Here is a 20,291-nt window from a genome sequence, read left to right on the forward strand (position 1 = left end):
TCTGCGTAGGAGGTTACTTCCAGAAAATGTGGAGAAGATGATGTTCATCAAAATTAATTATAATAAATTCCTCCGTGGAGACATTTACCAGCAATTGCCTCCAGAAAGTACACAGGGACCTGTGATGGTGGATTCTAGTGGGGACGAATTAATACTCTGTGAGGAGGGGAATGTACACAGTGAAAGGGGTGAGGAATTGGGGGAAGGATGAGTGGACATCTTGCCTCTGTAGAACCAGTTTGTGCAAGGAGAGATTGATTGCTTCTTTTTTGGTGGGGGGCCCAAACCAACCAGTCATTTCAGCCACAGTCATGTGGCAGACCCTGTCGCTGAAATGATTGGTTTGTTAAAGTGTGCATGTCCTGTTTATAGAACATAAGGGTGGGTGGGAGGGCTCAAGGACAATTCCATCTTGCACCTCTTTTTTTTTTTATTTATTTTTGCATCATGTGCTGTTTGGGGACTATTATTTTAAGTGCCATCCTGTCTGACACTGCAGTGCCACTCCTAGATGGGTCAGATGTTTGTGCCGCCCACTTGGGTCACTTAGCTTAGTCATCCAGCGACCTCGGTGCAAATTTTAGGACTAAAAATTATATTGTGAGGTGTGAGGTGTTCAGAATAGACTGGAAATGAGTGGAAATTATGGTTACTGAGGTTAATAATACTATAGGATCAAAATTACCCCCAAATTCTATGATTAAAGCTGTTTTTGAGGGTTTTTTGAAGAAAAAAAAAACCCACCCAAATCCAAAACGCATCGGAATCCGACAAAAATTCGAAAAGGGAGGTTTTGCCAAAACGCTTCCGAATCCAAAACAAGACAGCGGAACCGAATCCAAAACCAAAACACAAAACCCGAAAAGTGTCCGGTGCACATCTCTACTTACTATACACTGATATACGTCACATACTGTATGTATCACACTACCTCACTATACACGGACACATGCCACACAATGTATGCATCACACTACCTCTCTATACACCGACACACATCATCACACTGTATGTATCACACTACCTCACTGTACACTGACACACATCACACACTGTATGCATCACACTACCTCACTATACAGTGACATACGTCACACACTGTATGCATCACACTACCTCTCTATACACCGCCATACATCAGCACACTGTATGTATCACACTACCTCACTATACAGTGACAAACATAATCACACTGTATGCATCACACTACCTCTCTATACACCGACACACATCACACTGTATGTATCACACTACCTCACTATACACAGACACACATCATCACATTGTTTGTATCACACTACCTCACTGTACACTGACACACATCACACACTGTATGCTTCACACTACCTCACTGTACACTGACACACGTCACACACTGTATGTATCACACTACCTCACTATGCACTGGCACACATCACACACTGTATGTATCACACTACCTCACTTGTCAAAGTCGAAAAATATCATGATTCATATGCCTTGTATTAACCCCTAATGTGTGCGCATGCTGCTCGTCGCCTGGTCCCCCGTGCGTACACATCCCCGCCGGTTTTGTAAGGGACGCTCCAGCGTCTCGTGCGCATGGGATGTGTAAATACGGCGGAGTTTGTGAGCTTGTAGCGTGCGACTCGATCGTGACATATTTAACCCAAATAGCGTATATTATAGTTAATATTCCCCTTAACAATGTCAGCAAGTATGGTAAGTTTAAAACTTCTTGGACAGAGAGATTCCTCTTTGCATGCTGGGAGGGCTCAGACAAAGGTTGGAAGGTAGTGTTTAGTATCCAGCTGTAGGGTATTAAAAGGGTATTATGCCTATGATAGTTAGGAAAGATTCGCATATTCCGGCACATAGTTATGCGCAGAAGTAGAAAATATATATTGTATTTAGAATAAATTATAAATAATTGCAGGGTAAGTGAATGGAATTCAGTCATTTCTTTCCCACAGACTGAATACAATAGCCTTATTTACACTAAGCTTTGAGATTCTATGAAGAGGGCTTACACCTTTGTTTATGAATAGGGACAGGTTTCTCTCCAGAATAAGAGTGCTGAGTTGTCAATTGTCTCAACTAAAGGAGGGGATAGTGGGGTAAACAAAGCACAGAGACAGAGTTTGTTTGGAAGATCCAAAACAATAGCTTTCCACAATATAACAAGGCAGACAGGAATTTGGAATACAAACAAGTCCTAGTCATCACTCACTTCTTGAACTAACCAATGGCCCCTGGTGCAGGACATGTCCCACCCCCCTAACCAATGGAAAAAGAGCACACAGTGTCTATTGTAGTATGTCTTGAGCTAGTGAATAAATATAGCTTGCAATAGGCTTGGTCACACAACACTCTGCAAGGTTTTCACACTGATGGCTGCAGGCCTGGTCCAGGAGCGCTGGCGAATCTTTCCCACGTGTGTAAGTTCTCTGTGGCCATTTCGTTACTCTATATGTATGCAATTGTTCTCTTTTAGTTATCCTATAAGTGTTTGCCATTTATTCTCTTTGTGTTTATTCTATTTGTGATCGTTCGCTATTGTGTATACTTCTGTTTAGTTAGTCTGTTTAGTCATTAATGTTAGGACTGTAGTGTATAAGCTGTAAACTGTTTTCTTTTCCCTTTACTTACAAAATATCGTCTATAAAGGTGTTGGAACCTTAGTAAGTAGTGTGTGTTTTACTAGTTATTATATAGGGTTTCTGAGCGTCTTAATCGCTCCAACAGCTTTCATATGATCAGGGTTAATCTGCGTTACATTGTGATAATATTACAGTATAAAGGTTTACAGTATAAGCATACCCTTACAGTGTGTTGTTAACAAGGTTTACTGTGTGTCATTCAGTAAGCGTCTGCGCCGCTCGTGTCCCTCTCCCGGGCACGGCGTCTGCTACGCTAAATGTGTACCATTACGGCACCTCGTGCGCCTATTGCGTACATTATCTATAATAAGTATATAGCTTATGTTAAAAGGTAGATAATTGACTCTATAACACTATACACTGACACATATCACACTGTATGCATCACACTACCTCACTAGTGATGTGCACCGGACATTTTTCAGGTTTTGTGTTTTGGTTTTGGATTCAGTTCCGCGGCCGTGTTTTGGATTCGGACGCGTTTTGGCAAAGCCTTACCGAAATTTTTTTGCCGGATTTGGGTGTGTTTTGGATTCGGGTGTTTTTTAAAAAAAATACTAAAAAACAGCTTAAATCATAGAATTTGGGGGTCATTTTGATCCCATAGTATTATTAACATCAATAACCATAATTTCCACTCATTTCCAGTCTATTCTGAACACCTCACAATATTATTTTTAGTCCTAATATTTGCACCGAGGTCGCTGTGTGACTAAGCTAAGCGACACAAGTGGCCGACACAAACACCTGGCCCATCTAGGAGTGGCACTGCAGTGTCAGACAGGATGGCACTTCCAAAAAATTGTCCCCAAACAGAACATGATGCAAAGAAAAATTAAAGAAAAAAGAGGTGCAAGATGGAATTGTCCTTGGGCCCTCCCACCCACCCTTATGTTGTATAAACAGGACATGCACACTTTAACTAACCCATCATTTCAGCGACAGGGTCTGTCACACGACTGTGACTGAAATGACTGGTTGGTTTGGGCCCCCACCAAAAAAGAAGCAATCAATCTCTCCTTGCACAAACTGGCTCTACAGAGGCAAGATGTCCTCCTCCTCATCATCCTCCGATTCCTCACCTCTTTCACTGTGTACATCCCCCTCCTCACAGATTATTAATTTGTCCCCACTGGAATCCACCATCTCAGGTCCCTGTGTACTTTGTGGAGGCAATTGCTGCTGGTGAATGTCTCCACGGAGGAATTTATTATAATTCATTTTGATGAACATCATCTTCACATTTTCTGGAAGTAACCTCGTACGCCAATTGCTGACAAGGTGAGCGGCTGCACTAAACACTCTTTCGGAGTACACACTGGAGGGAGGGCAACTTAGGTAGAATAAAGCCAGTTTGTGCAAGGGCCTCCAAATTGCCTCTTTTTCCTGCCAGTATACGTACGGACTGTCTGACGTGCCTACTTGGATGCAGTCACTCATATAATCCTCCACCATTCTTTCAATGGTGAGAGAATCATATGAAGTGACAGTAGACGACATGTCAGTAATCGTTGGCAGGTCCTTCAGTCCTGACCAGATGTCAGCACTCGCTCCAGACTGCCCTGCATCACCGCCAGCGGGTGGGCTCGGAATTCTTAGCCTTTTCCTCGCACCCCCAGTTGCGGGAGAATGTGAAGAAGGAGATGTTGACGGGTCACGTTCCGCTTGTCTTGACAATTTTCTCACCAGCAGGTCTTTGAACCTCTGCAGACTTGTGTCTGCCGGAAAGAGAGATACAACGTAGGTTTTAAATCTAGGATCGAGCACGGTGGCCAAAATGTAGTGCTCTGATTTCAACAGATTGACCACCCGTGAATCCTGGTTAAGCGAATTAAGGGCTCCATCCACAAGTCCCTCATGCCTAGCGGAATCGCTCTGTTTTAGCTCCTCCTTCAATGTCTCCAGCTTCTTCTGCAAAAGCCTGATGAGGGGAATGACCTGACTCAGGCTAGCAGTGTCTGAACTGACTTCACGTGTGGCAAGTTCAAAGGGTTGCAGAACCTTGCACAACGTTGAAATCATTCTCCACTGCGCTTGAGTCAGGTGCATTCCCCCTCCTTTGCCTATATCGTGGCCAGATGTATAGGCTTGAATGGCCTTTTGCTGCTCCTCCATCCTCTGAAGCATATAGAGGGTTGAATTCCACCTCGTTACCACCTCTTGCTTCAGATGATGGCACGGCAGGTTCAGGATTGTTTGGTGGTGCTCCAGTCTTCTGTACGCGGTGGCTGAATGCCGAAAGTGGCCCGCAATTCTTCGGGCCACCAACAGCATCTCTTGCACGCCCCTGTCGTTTTTTTAAATAATTCTGCACCACCAAATTCAATGTATGTGCAAAACATGGGACGTGCTGGAATTTGCCCAGATGTAATGCAGGCACAATATTGCTGGCGTTGTCTAATGTCACAAATCCCCAGGAGAGTCCAATTGGGGTAAGCCATTCTGCGATGATCTTCCTCAGTTTCCGTAAGAGGTTGTCAGCTGTGTGCCTCTTCTGGAAAGCGGTGATACAAAGCGTAGCCTGCCTAGGAACGAGTTGGCGTTTGCGAGATGCTGCTACTGGTGCCGCTGCTGCTGTTCTTGCTGCGGGAGGCAATACATCTACCCAGTGGGCTGTCACAGTCATATAGTCCTGAGTCTGCCCTGCTCCACTTGTCCACATGTCCGTGGTTAAGTGGACATTGGGTACAACTGCATTTTTTAGGACACTGGTGAGTCTTTTTCTGAGGTCTGTGTACATTTTCGGTATCGCCTGCCTAGAGAAATGGAACCTAGATGGTATTTGGTACCGGGGACACAGTACCTCAATCAAGTCTCTAGTTGCCTCTGAATTAACGGTGGATACCGGAACCACGTTTCTCACCGCCCAGGCTGCCAAGGCCTGAGTTATCCGCTTTGCAGCAGGATGACTGCTGTGATATTTCATCTTCCTCGCAAAGGACTGTTGGACAGTCAATTGCTTACTGGAAGTAGTACAAGTGGTCTTCCGACTCCCAGCAGCTACAACAGCAGCGCCAGCAGCAGTAGGCGTTACACTCAAGGATGCATCGGAGGAATCCCAGGCTGGAGAGGACTCGTCAGACTTGCCAGTGACATGGCCTGCAGGACTATTGGCTTTCCTGGGTAAGGAGGAAATTGACACTGAGGGAGTTGGTGGTGTGGTTTGCAGGAGCTTGGTTACAAGAGGAAGGGATTTAGTGGTCAGTGGACTGCTTCCACGCCAGCAACACCCATAACCTCATCCTGATGTACTTCAACAGTGACATCTTCAATTTGACTATCAGGAACTGGACTGCGGGTGCTCCTTCCAGCTCTTCCCGTCCAGTAAGTACATATGCGATCAGCATCGTGGCGCTGTGCATTAGTACATCCCGCCCCATATTTATCACACTTCCTCTCTATACACTGACACTCATCACACACTGTATGCATCACACTACCTCACAATACATGACACATGTCAAACACGGTATGTATCACTATCAGTAACCGCCTGTTATAGACTCCTCCCACTTCATAGTGGACAGGAACTCGCGGCCACCACCAGGCTCGTACAATGGCACCTGTAACCACTTCCCCCAGGCTCCTACCACTGGCACCTTTTACTTCTGGGTATGTGTAGCCATGACGGTGTAGCACCACCTGATTGGCGTCAGCTAGTTATTAAAGGTCAGTGCTGTGTTTGGAAGGTGGCAAAAGGCTTCAGTTTGGAGTCCCTGCGGGTGGCTCTCCCAGACACAGACACTTCATCATACCAAAAGGACACACATTTAAAAAATATATTTCTCTACATTTTTTTTATTGTAAAACAAATATTTTTTTCATTGTTACCTTTTTTTTTCTTTTTCAACTTCACCGTTCCTTACGAAATCACACTCGCACTTTTTATATGTTGCAATGTTGATAAAACACGTAACACAAAACCTTATTTACCGGAACCTGGTCTGTTATTTATACAAGTAGAATATACTGTGTGGTCCGTTCTGCGTTCATCACTGTGGTGTTTTGTTGTAGAGCTGAGGTATTAATTGTTCCTAAAATGAATCCCTGAGCTGTGTACTCTCTATCCTGATACTCTGACGAGATTCCACCGTTAATACAGAGTACTCTACGGAGGTATTCTCATTCTTGTCATAATCATCAGATCGTGTCCTGTTCCCCCAGTCTCAGAGAGAAAGTTTCCTCGATTGTCTGATAGTTATAACAGGCTTCACATCTGATTGTACAGCTCCTGTCCGATTCCTCCGCTGTGAAGATGACTGTGGAGAAGCTGCCAGAACCGTCCTCCAGGTCTCCGTTTTCTGTGTTACCCTCAATAGGAAATACTCCGTTATACCAGGAGAACTCGCAGTCATCCGCGTTACATCCATCAACGTTACATCTAAGTGTGACATCATCGCCCACTCGGGGGCTGTCCGTCAGGCACTCAATTCCTCTTATTTTAAAGGATTTCCTTTCAGCTCCTGTGGAGGGAAAAGTAAATGACATTAGTAAAGGACATTTATTAAGCAGATCTTGAATTCTTCACTAATATGCCTTTCAAGGTCCACACGGACGGTATACTGTACATTCTTTATTAAGTGAATCTGAGTTTTTGTGATTCACTATACTTTTAAGCTGTGGGATCATTTCACCCGACTCCACAAATACAGGGGGAAGGGTTTTCAAATTCCCGGACATGGATATGGTGTCAGGGGGCATGGCTAAAACCACAGTAGTGTTACAGCCATTGTATTTGTCAGAGTCCACTCATGTACAACATATGCCATCAGAGCCCCACTCATATATAACACATGCCATCAGAGCCCCACTCATGTACTACATATGTCATCAGAGACGGTGTAGTATGGTATGCCGGCGTCCGGGCTCCCGGCGACCAGCATACCGGCGCCGGGAACCCGACCGCCGGCATACCAACAGCGGGGCGAGCGCAAATGAGCCCCTTGCACCACGCTATTTATTCTCCCTCCCGGGGGGTCGTGGATGAGGGAGAATACCTGTCGGTATGCCGGCTGTCGGGATTCCGGCGCCGATATACTGTGCGCCGGGATCCCGACAGTCGGCAACCTGAAGACCACCCATCAGAGCCCCACTCATATATAACATATGCAATCAGAACCCCTCTAATTTACATATGCCACTAGGGCCCACTCATGTACAACATATGCCATCAAAGCCAGCTGATGAACAACATATGCCATCAGAGCCCCCACATGCCTCTTTATATGCCATCAGAGCCCCCACATGCCTCTTTATATGCCATCAGAGCCCCCCATAACCATTTATATGCCATCAGAACCCAATCATGCCCTACATATGTGAGACAGAGCTGCTCTTACCCCCATCAGAGCCCTTCATGCCCCAACAAATGCCAGAGTCCTTTCATACCCCATTATAGGGCATGACAGCCCGCTCATAAATAATACATATAATTAAAACTTGACCATTATAGAATATTAAAATACTGCTACAAATGACTGAAATATGAGATTGGAAAAACAGCTTAAACATTATATATACTTACATATATTTAGATGATATATTATAAGTACTACTGAAATACTTGGAGGTGAAAGGGACAGTATAACCCTTAGAGCGCCCCTGTGCTTCACCCACCCCCAGGATGGCGCACACGCCGTCATTACTAATCGACCCAGGGGGTGGGGTCTCATTGCACCCCCTCACAGTGCGGAAGCCATGAGCTAGAGGAGGGGGCGGTCTGCAGGGCCGCCTCGCCCTGTTTGGGCAGACCACCCGCACACCCCTCCATACGGCCCTGGTGAAATCGTTTTATGAGCACATGTTTACGGTACATTGATACGTTCCATTCTCCTATCATAATGACTCATATTTTAGTTATCCATTCCCAGATTAAGAATGTCAGTATCACTTACTTGGACTCTGTGACGTAGCTCTGCATCCAGGTACAGGGTCAGGATCTCCTAATAATACAACAGAAATACAGACCTGAGATATAATACACAGAGAAAGTCTACGCCAGGGTCAGAGATGACACAACAGTCTTATAACTGCAGACAGACCTCGCTAGAGGTTAAGGGGTCTATTCATGAAGCAGTGAAAAGAGTGGAGAAGTGAACCAGTGGAGAAGTTGCCCATGGCAACCAATCAGCTGCTCTGTGTCATTTTCTATTATGCAAATTATAACTGTTACGTCAGTGCTGATTGGTTGCCATGGGTAACTTCTCCACTGGCTCACTTCTCCACACTTTTCACTGCTTCATGAATAGACATTTGTAACTTGTCCATATCGTGTAAACTTACGTGAGACACCCTCTATATTATCAATATTTATTTATACAGCACCAGCAAATTCTGCTGCTTCTGGTAATAAGCACCTGACTGCGCAGCTAATCCTGATTACTAGGGGCGCGATATGAGCGATAATGGGGATCACTTTAGAAGGGAGATTGGGCGTGATATATCATTTGAATACTATCTTTACACTGTATATAGACAGCTGTCAATACTCACTCAAGTCCCTATGTAATGTAACAGATCTAATGACTTACCTCCAGGGCCACTGAGGCATACGGCTGTCCGGAGTGATATATGGGGTGTAGACGTATCTGGGGCACACCCTATCAGAAAAAAAAAAAAGATTGATAAATACTATGCCGCCAAGGGGGACATTTTCATCCTCCACAGCTCCTGGGACACCGTACGACATCTCAGACAATGCCGGGTGTGGGTAATTAGTACCCAACCACCCCCTCCCATTGACGACCCTGCCTACCACATGATTCTGAGGAAGATACAGCTTTTAATGCTGGCAGACTGCAGAGTGAAGCTGCAGCCAGACAATCCAAACAGTCTACCTGAGTTAATCAACTTTATATATTGAAGCAGGGAACCGCTAGCCTCAGAGAAAGCAAAGACATGGAATTAAAGTCATCCAATTAGGATTGAGCCATTGTGGTATCTATATTGGGTGCAGGGTGTGCGGTGCACACAGGTCCCTGGGTACAGGGGAGCCCACATCACACACCCATGTTAATTTACTGACCTTTCCGGAGTCCCGCAGCTGAAGCAGAAATCACTCGGAAATGGTGCAGCGGCCATTTTCCCAGTGATTTTTGCATGCACAGTACAGATTCATCACTGGGAACATGACAGACGACGTCCGGAGACCTGTGGATGCGCACAATGCCAGAGTATATTGCGCCGCAGAGACGACGGAGGCCGCATGGAGTCTGCACTAGGGCCCCCTCCCCTGTTGTACTCCCCCTGGACAGAGCTGAGCCTTTATGAAGATTCTGGTTCCTGTGGGTGGGGTGGTTGAGGCAGCCAATCTGATAGCCAGTAGGACTTTGTTAGATTAGTGCCATGGATCGTCCAGAAAGAAATTCTTTACGTGGAAGCTGTCTGCCGTCCTGACAAATAAAGCAGCCTGTTAAAACCTTAGTGGGCGCCATCTTGAAGGTGTCTCAGTACTGTCATTTATATACTGCAAGACATCCAGCCTAGTAAGATGGTGACATTCTTCCAAACCTGTACATTAATAAATATAATCATGACACTTCTTTCAAAATGTTGACTATAATGTTACATAAAACTGAGGAAATATATGAGGTACATCCAGTCAGAGTGATCTTACCTGTGAGATGGAGAATGTATTGTTTCTCTCTGATTGAATTTTTGACCGTGTGCGTCACCTCGCACCGGATGGACATGTTGTGGTCACTCTGTTCAGGAGTAAACCTCAGGGTGCTAGAACAAGTATATAAGCTGTCCGCTTCAATCTGTAGATCTGATGATGTCACAGCGTCACTGGGGAACGGGCTTAGTCCTTTACACCATCGCACTTGAATGGATTTTGGTGAGAAACCAGATATTGTTACTGAAAATGAAGTTTCCTTCCCCACTTTAGGTTTCGCCGGTCGGACAATAATATCCGATAACGAGGGAACTTCATCTACAACAGAGAATGTAACAGAATGTCACAATATGTCAGTTCCTGGGTGATCAGCTGTAAGAATGAGTAATATCGCCATCTTGTATAAGGGAACATGAGGTAAAAATGGGAAAAATACACAATTACATACAACAGTCACCTCCAGTATTCTGTCACCATGCACAGAAGCCTCAGGATCAATTAATTCTTAGCATGAGGATTAAATTAATGTAAATTAAATATGAAAGTGAGACACCTATGTATGTGTGTTGCGCGCCGCCGCAAGATGTGTCCGCAATTTAATTGCGAACGCATCGATTAGAGGACGACCCCTGCCTGCTCAGCCTGACTGCGCTAGCAGGCGGCCTGGTGCCATCTTTTTTCTCAGAGCAATTGTGTATCACCTCATGCAGCCCCCCCTCCTTCCCGAAAACGCTGCGTCAATACCCCTCTAATGGCCACCGCTGTCAATCACATGGTGAAGGATCACCTATGCGCACCATGGCCGGAGCACGTGCGCAGACCCTATGGACCCGGCCGCTGTATGCAAACACATCGGCTGCGTCCATTGCTGAATAACCCCCTCTGTTAGTAGCCATTCCCCTAATTTAGCTAGAAGGCCTGCCTGGGATGTGTGATCGGCGGTCAGGAGACCCCGACATCCCGCCCTGCCGACAATGCCAACTACCAGAGACTATTCCCACTTGTGTCTGTTCACGACACCCATAGAGTGGGAATAGAACCTGTGGCGACCGCAGCTCGCCACCGAGCCTGCAAGGGGCTTCCTAGCACTCCACCTCTCCCCCTCCCCCCCGCCGGCATTCTGCAGCCGGGATCCCGACATCGGAATGCTGACCGCCAGGATCATGGCCGCCGATATACCAATACCAACCCGGCCTGTCCATGCTGCATCACTGGTCCCAGACCATGAATTGACATAAGCTGATTTAAAGTTGCCCATCTTTCACTTTCTCTTTTTTTTCAAATCTCTTTACTGTTCACTAAGACAAAACCATACCAAAATTGCTTTTGCACTGAATATTTGTCCTTTCATTTTACATTTTTCTGATACAAGTAACCTAAACACAATGGAACTTGTTGGCATGAGGTGTGCACGCAACGTGGGTACCAGCAGTGGTGTAATAAGGGGGGTGCGAGTGGGGCACGTGCCCCGGGCGCCATGCCAGAGGAGTGCGCCACTGGCCAAGGCAGTGTCCCACCCGGTGGAGAAAGGCAGCAGGAGGCAGTCCGGCCAGAGGAAAAGAGGTGGGCTCCTCCCCTCTCCACTCCTCCTCTCCTCCAATTGGCGGGATGGACCAGTAGGGTTTTACTAGGAGGGCCGTAGGTGTGCAGTGCATGAACATGCCTGAAGGCATCAGGGACACCGTGCTCAGCTCCCCTGTTGTGCTCCACGGAGTCAGCATAGCTGCTCCGAATTCAGCTGACAATGCCCCGGGCCCCCCTGCCCTCCGGGGAGCAACCACGGAAGTGTCGGGCAACCAGGATAAAGGGTATTTCACTGAAGTGGTTGTGAACTCAGATGCATAATTGTTCACATCGGAAGCCATACTATGGAGGAGGGTCTGCACTAGGGCATGGGGGAGGTGCAAGTTTCAGTGGCGCGACTGATGTTTGCGCCATGCGGTACTTGAGTGTCTGTGGATGATCAAAGTGGACGTCTCAGGCCTTGTACATTCAGACGCACGGATGTACACCACGGAAGGCTTGTAGCAATATTTACATTATGTCGCAGGTGTGCGACGGGCAGATGCAGACACAGACCCTGCTGTGTGCGAATGAGAAGCAGCCCCTCAGAATACTATCCAGTACAGTAATAGGGCCCTGCTTACATATTAATTATAAACATCGACTTTGCTTGCAGATTAAGGTTACTATAAAACATGGCGACAGATGTACTGGGCCTCGGAGAGAGATATTCTACCAAACAACCAGCTCCTAACTTCCATTTTTCAAACACAGCCTGTAACATGGCAGTTAGGAGCTAATTGGCTGGTACTTTATCTCCCCCCCCCCCCCCCATGGTTTCTTACCTGGGAGAGTTACATAGAGCTCGCTCCTGACTGCTTCTGCAATATCCTTGTATTTCACACTGCAAGCATACAGCTTCCCATAGTCCTCAGCTGTGGGCGTTACAGTCAGTGTACAGTATATTGTATCCTTCTCCACACTGACTCGTGCGGCTGTTCTCCGGTGCTTCCCCAGCGGCTTATTATCCTCTAACCAGTCCACCGTTATGTCTCCAGGCTTACAGCCAGTCACCTTGCAGCGGAGAGTCAGAGGTTTCCCATAACTGGGCTTATCAGGATCAATGGTGATTTTACTAAGTATGGGAATCCCTGAGGCGGAGCCAGAAAACATTAATATAAAAGTCAGTGTTCAGTACACAATTACATTTACAAACTAACAGAAATATTGAAAGCTCAACAAGTAAGTCAGAGATTTTACTATTTGTAGGATTCGATGAAGGCGATTGACTCTCTGTTATTGTAACAGGTATGGCAGCTATTATTCTTACTACTGGGCCAGCCCAGTGCTATAGTGGTAGCTGGCATTACTGAATCAGTGTGAGTTCAATTCCTAGCCAGGTCCCTATTACTGAGTCACAGTGCGAGTTCAATTCCTAGCCAGGTCCCTATTACTGAGTCACAGTGCGAGTTCAATTCCTAGCCAGGTCCCTATTACTGACTCACAGTGCGAGTTCAATTCCTAGCCAGGTCCCTATTACTGACTCACAGTGCGAGTTCAATTCCTAGCCAGGTCCCTATTACTGACTCACAGTGCGAGTTCAATTCCTAGCCAGGTCCCTATTACTGACTCGCAGTGCGAGTTCAATTCCTAGCCAGGTCCCTATTACTCTCTCTGTAAGCAGTGGCCATACCGGTTTAGGCATAAATATCTTTCTTAAGAGGGGTACACACGGAAAGATTTGTGCTGAGCGATCTAGCATAGACCGCTCAGCACACATCTCAATCCCCCCCACTCAGCACACAGCGCAATGTGTGCTGAGCGAGGAGGGAGACGGGGGGAACGCTCATTTCACCCGGCAGTGAAATGAGCGATCTACTAGATTTGGCATGTATGCATGGCAAATCTAAAGCCGGCGCTATCCAACACTGGTCACAGCAACAATAATTGGTAAATCCCAACCATTGTCGTACTACCTCACCTATTGTAACAGTCTATATATGTTATCATTACTGAAAATGTATGTGTATTTTATTCATTTCCAGCCGTATAGGATAATGGGATATGATGGTGAGCTGTGGACGATAGTGAAGATACATATATATGTGGGTCTATTCTACCTGCAAGTATTTCAAGTACAAATACATCTGATTGATAATTACCTTTCAGGTTCATGGTAAAGGTTTTTGAAATGGACTCTGCGCCGTGAGTTAGCGCCATATGGATGTCAGTGTTATGATCACCAATATTCGGTATGAGTGTCAGCTCTGTGGTTCCATGGAATTTCCCAGATTCCTGGTCTTGTTGGATCTTTTCTATATGTTGGGTCTGGTCCATCTTCTCCAAACCTTTATACCACTGAACTGTACAAGCTCCGGGGTACATGTCACAGACTGTACAGGATAATGTCACCGGATCCCCAATCTCAGGATATACAGGGTCACACGTTATATCACTTATAGTGGGTGTAGAAACTGTGATCATAGAACAACAGCTGTGTTATATGCAGAACACCATGGAATGAGAAACAGTGGAATATAGAATAAAAACAGTACAGTATGTAGTCAGTAACATTGGAGTATATAATAACTGCAGTGCTATACGCAGTCCAGTATGGAGATTGTGAAAGCGGACTATAGAATTACAGTAGTGTCATATACAGTGCACACTCGCCACCCACCAAATTGAGAAATCCATCACTCGTAACTGGAAAGCAGGGTAACCAATTAACAAACAAAAGGTACAAAGAGTACACACAAAACAAAATTACATTACTAAAAAATGCCTGAGGATGTCTACTAAGAATACAGGTGAAACGCGTTGATTTATTGTAACACTACTCCAAACAGAAAAGGCTGGAATTGGCTAAAGGAGTCTTTACAGGAACAAGTGGTGACAGGCTGCTCACCCCTCAGTTTTAGTAGGGACTGAGATGGGTTGGGTAAGGGTGACCGGCGGTTGGCATACAGCTGGTCACCATACCGACACCGATATCCCAGAGTTTAGGTTGGGAAAAGTCCCTGTCAGTCAGCATGCCGACTGTCGGGGATTTCACCCGGGTGGGATTCCAGCGTCGGGAGATCGCCGGTCACATAACTGCATCCTACTAATATTGCACCCCAAACTAAAGCTGGGCACACACTGGGCGACGTACAATATATAGGGTGTTTGAGGGAATGCCTGATACAACATGAGCTGGTTGGCGGGGGTGTACACCTTATATGACTGTGAATGAAGTCGGTCACAGACACATCGCACTTGAAGATATATTGGCGCATCTGTATGTACGGGCAAATTCAAATGCCTGTCCAGCTGTGACGTCAGGACGACGCATCGAGCAGCAGCTCGGTAAGTGTATATGCTTACCTTAATTGGCCGCTCTGATAACATGATGGCATACCTGCTGTCAATGACCTAGGTGTGTACCCAGCAATAGATTTATCGGTAAGATGGGAAAATATTTTTCATGCATTTTTGGGACACCGTGAATTGAAGTGTAAAAAACTTAGAAAAATGAGTAATGTTTGATTAGTGCATGTGCACTTGTTCTCTTTGTGTGTGGCACTACAGGTCTAAGTAAGGTAGTATCTTTCATTACTAGCAATTATGGTGTGCAGTCTATATACTCTATATTGTGTATTTATATATACACTTGAAGGTTCATCCTAGGTTCACACCCTTCCCCGCCTGTCACTGATTGATCTTAAGTTGGGAGCCTAGCATTTCTGATTGCACATTTAAAAAAAGACACAATGAAGGTAAGACCTAAAAATGTATATAATGGGGGGAATGTAATAGGGTGTGAGAATCTAAAAGTGAGAGATTTTGTGAAAGTTCTCCTGTTTTTTTTTTAAAGTGGCAATCATTTACTTGGCAAAACCAGGTTGATTTCAGCATGTAAGTGATTGCCACTTTAAAAAAACAGGAAAACTCTCACAAAATCTCTCACTTCTTGATTCTCACACTCAGTTACATTCCACCCCATATGTGAGTTGAGGGGTGCGTTTTGAGGCGTTGGTACCCCTGAATTGCTTTAGCTGGGCTGTTCCAGGGCATCACAATATAACACTTATAGGCCCTACATACTGGGCGATATCACTGAAAGATATGAAAGATCTCGTTCATTAATGAACGAGATATCGTTCATATCTTTCAGTGTGTAGGCACCAACGATAAACCATGCACGGCCCCGTGCTCGTTCATCGTTGGTGCCAGGTCGCTTATACATGCATGCCAATATGGACAATCTCGTCAGACAATAAAGCAGCCAGTATTTACCCTGCACAGAAACATAATAACCCACCCAAATCTAACTCTCTCTGCACACGTTACATCTGCCCCACCTGCAGTGCACATGGTTTTGCCAATTAGTGTGCTTTTTTGGTTTGTTAACAAATTTGAATAACCCCCTGTATGTGCAATTTAGCAATTATGTTTAAATTGATGGATTAATCTCTAGATCTTTTTGAACAATTGCAAATTTAGAAAACTAAACAGGAGCCCAATTTGGAATCTATGGATATATATTGTTGCTCCAAATAAATTCATCAGGCATATTTTATTTTAATTTATTAGCAATAGATCACTCTTTGGGAATGCTTTTCCATGCTTTGCTTGGCTACTAGTCCTCCACTACTAATGAAGAGAGATGGTGGAAAATGCTATATTAATAAAAAATAAAGCATTTTTTCGTTCTTTCTAAAAAAAAAAAAAAAAAATCTAAAATACTTATACATTTATTTTCGTTTATCCTTTTAATTTTAATTGAATATGCACACGAAAGCCCAAGATCAGGTTTCCAGTGCTGTGTGACCTGGCAATGCCGGATGACTCATGCGTAGGAGAGCGACCCCCCGATTGGACAGTGATGTGGACCATACAGTGGGTATTGCGGGTGGGAGGGGCAGTAGAATGATGTCACTTATGGTGCAGAGAAACCTTGCACCGGCCCTGATAAACAAGGAAATACACGGTCCTAGTAAAGCCATTACTGGGGGTCTCTTCTCTTCTTTGTAAAATATATTTAGAATTGATTTTTCTTATTTACTTACTCAGTTCACTCAATCTCCATTTGACACTCCTGCAATCTACAAGACTGTCATGTAGAACTCCACACCTGAATCTCTTCCCCACGTCCTTTATTGTCGGGTGGAATTTCATGGTGCTGGTGACATAAAACAGTCCTTTTTTTTCAGAGAGGGCGTTACTGGTGTGTGAGGGTATAACGGTACCATCTTCCGTGTACCATGTAACCTGTATCTGTGCTGGATAAAATGAATGAATTCTACATGACAGATCCATCTGGTCACCAGAAAGAGTCTTCTGTATTGGATCCAACACAGGACGAGCTGAAATATCACACAGTACAGTCAGTAAGGATAAGAAGAGATGAGATATCACACAGTACAGTCAGTAAGAATAAGAGGAGGTGAGATTTCACACAGTACAGTCAGTAAGAATAAGAGGAGATGAGATATCACACAGTACAGTCAGTAAGGATAAGAGGAGATGAGATATCACACAGTGCAGTCAGTAAGGATAAGAGGAGATGAGATATCACACGGTACAGTCAGTAAGGATAAGAGGAGATGAGATATCACACAGTGCAGTCAGTAAGGATAAGAGGAGATGAGATATCACACGGTACAGTCAGTAAGGATAAGAGGAGATGAGATAACACACAGTACAGTCAGTAAGGATAAGAGGAGATGAGATATCACACAGTGCAGTCAGTAAGGATAAGAGGAGATGAGATATCACACGGTACAGTCAGTAAGGATAATAGGAGATGAGATATCACACAGTACAGTCAGTAAGGATAAGAGATGAGATATCACACAGTGCAGTCAGTAAGGATACGAGGAGATGAGATATCACACGGTACAGTCAGTAAGGATAATAGGAGATGAGATATCACACAGTACAGTCAGTAAGGATAAGAGATGAGATAGCACACAGTGCAGTCAGTAAGGATACGAGGAGATGAGATATCACACAGTACAGTCAGTAAGAATAAGAGGAGATGAGATATCACACAGTACAGTCAGTAAGGATAATAAGAGGAGATGAGATATCACACAGTGCAGTCAGTAAGGATAAGAGGAGATGAGATATCACACGGTACAGTCAGTAAGGATAAGAGGAGATGAGATAACACACAGTACAGTCAGTAAGGATAAGAAGAGATGAGATATCACACGGTACAGTCAGTAAGGATAAGAAGAGATGAGATATCACACAGTACAGTCAGTAAGGATAAGAGGAGATGAGATATCACACAGTACAGTGAGTAAGGATAATAGGAGATGAGATATCACACAGTACAGTCAGTAAGGATAAGAGATGAGATATCACACAGTGCAGTCAGTAAGGATACGAGGAGATGAGATATCACACAGTACAGTCAGTAAGGATAAAAGGAGATGAAATATCACACAGTACAGTCAGTAAGGATAAGAGGAGATGAGATATTACACGGTACAGTCAGTGAGGATAAGAGGAGATGCGATATCACACTGTACAGTCAGTAAGGATAAGAGGAGATGAGATATCACACAGTACAGTCAGTAAGGGATAAGAGGAGATGAGATATCACACAGTACAGTCAGTAAGGATAAGAGGAGATGAGATATCACACAGTACAGTCAGTAAGGATAAGAGGAGATGAGATATCACACAGTACAGTCAGTAAGGATAAGAGGAGAGGAGATATCACACAGTACAGTCAGTAAGGATAAGAGGAGATGAGATATTACACGGTACAGTTAATAAGGATAAGAAGAGATGAGATATCACACGGTACAGTCAGTAAGGATAAGAAGAGATGAGATATCACACAGTACAGTCAGTAAGGATAAGAGGAGATGAGATATCACACAGTACAGTGAGTAAGGATAATAGGAGATGAGATATCACACAGTACAGTCAGTAAGGATACGAGGAGATGAGATATCACACAGTACAGTCAGTAAGGATAAAAGGAGATGAAATATCACACAGTACAGTCAGTAAGGATAAGAGATGAGATATCACACAGTACAGTCAGTAAGGATAAGAGGAGATGAGATATCACACGGTACAGTCAGTAAGGATAAGAGGAGATGAGATATCACACAGTACAGTCAGTAAGGATAAGAGGAGATGATATATCACACAGTACAGTCAGTAAGGATAAGAGGAGATGAGATATCACACAGTACAGTCAGTAAGGATAAGAGGAGATGAGATATCACACGGTACAGTCAGTAAGGATAAGAGATGAGATATCACACAGTACAGTCAGTAAGGATAAGAGGAGATGAGATATCACACAGTGCAGTCAGTAAGGATAAGAGGAGATGAGATATTACACGGTACAGTCAGTAAGGATAAGAGGAGATGAGACATCACACGGTACAGTCAGTAAGTTTTCCTGGCCTCTGTAATGGGCGGCTTGCGTGGCACCATGGGTGCCGCAAGCCACTTGATGGTGAGTGAGAGATACAATACTGCGTCCTAGGTTGCAGGTTGGATCACTACTGCAGAAGGTGGAGTCTGCTTGTAATAGACACCTCCTGGTGCATCACCATACAGCGCTATCACTGCTACTCCCATGGAAGTGATAGCAACTCCAACCACATCTGAATCAAGCCCAAAAAAGAGGAGCTGAGATATCACAGTAGAAATTGAGGGGTGCACTACGCTGGCCAATGACCTACTGATATAGTGGGGTGTAGCACGCAGGCAGGCTGTTAATTGGCTCCTGCACCCATACATGAAATATGTGCACCTTCAGTTACAACCCCCTGTATTTAAAATACACAATTCCCAGCCATTCCATACCTGGGGCTTGAACTCTCAACCCATAGGACACTGTTAGAATCCAGAAGAAGCTCAGTTCAGCAGTTTCTGCTGAGGTTAGCTCTAGTGGTTTAAATCAGTCTCCTGGCTACCAGCCAGTTGTGCAGACCAGGAGTCATCATGTTTGACTGCTACAGCTGAGTTCAGAGTTTTGATGGTTTCTGGACCTGTGTTCATTGGTTTTCAAGCCTTTTTAGGGATTTCCCTCCCACACTCCTTTGTGGGTGACAATCAGTCTGATTTTGTCAGTCCTGGCACTTGGATACCCACTCTGTTCTATTCAGTGGAATAAATGTATATGTTCTATTTGGAAGATCTGCCAGTATTATTAGTGTTATTAATCTGCTCTATTCAGAAGACCTGCCCAGCATCTCTCTATAGTTTAATTGCCTGTGCTATCTAAAAGCCTAGAGCCCTGCCAGCACGTCTCCACAGTTAAACTAATCTGTGCTATTTAGAAGATCTGCCCAGCCTCTCTGTACTGTGTAAATCACCTGTGCTACTTGGGAGATCTGGCTAGTATTTCTATACAGTGCAGTTATCTGTGCTATGCTGAAAACCTGTTACCAATCAGTATTACTCCACTGTACAATTACCTGCGCCATTTAGACATTTGCGATTATCTGTGTTATACAGAACCGGATGCATTTGTGTGAATGCAGAACCAGATGCACTTTGTGAATGCAGATCACTGA

At 44.7% G+C, this 20,291-nt stretch overlaps 1 protein-coding gene across 4 annotated transcripts in view; it reads right to left on the minus strand.

Annotated features, from left to right (window-relative positions):
* Nucleotides 1-6,421: 6,421 nt before the first annotated feature.
* LOC134968591 (uncharacterized) overlaps nt 6,422-20,291 on the minus strand; it is a 78,686-nt gene continuing 64,816 nt past the window's right edge. For 3 of the 4 annotated variants that reach the window (XM_063944087.1, XM_063944089.1, XM_063944086.1), the window contains 7 exons: nt 16,809-17,105; nt 13,920-14,231; nt 12,603-12,908; nt 10,255-10,572; nt 9,170-9,238; nt 8,534-8,581; nt 6,422-7,102 (listed from right to left, as the gene is read on the minus strand). In XM_063944087.1, coding sequence (XP_063800157.1) covers nt 6,780-7,102; nt 8,534-8,581; nt 9,170-9,238; nt 10,255-10,572; nt 12,603-12,908; nt 13,920-14,231; nt 16,809-17,105 — 1,673 coding nt within the window. In that variant the 3' untranslated portion in view covers nt 6,422-6,779. The remainder of the gene's footprint in view (nt 7,103-8,533; nt 8,582-9,169; nt 9,239-10,254; nt 10,573-12,602; nt 12,909-13,919; nt 14,232-16,808; nt 17,106-20,291) is intronic. The other variant, XM_063944088.1, reaches the window with a different exon arrangement.

Source organism: Pseudophryne corroboree, chromosome 11 (genome assembly GCF_028390025.1).
Source record: "Pseudophryne corroboree isolate aPseCor3 chromosome 11, aPseCor3.hap2, whole genome shotgun sequence".
Lineage (NCBI taxonomy): Eukaryota > Metazoa > Chordata > Amphibia > Anura > Myobatrachidae > Pseudophryne > Pseudophryne corroboree.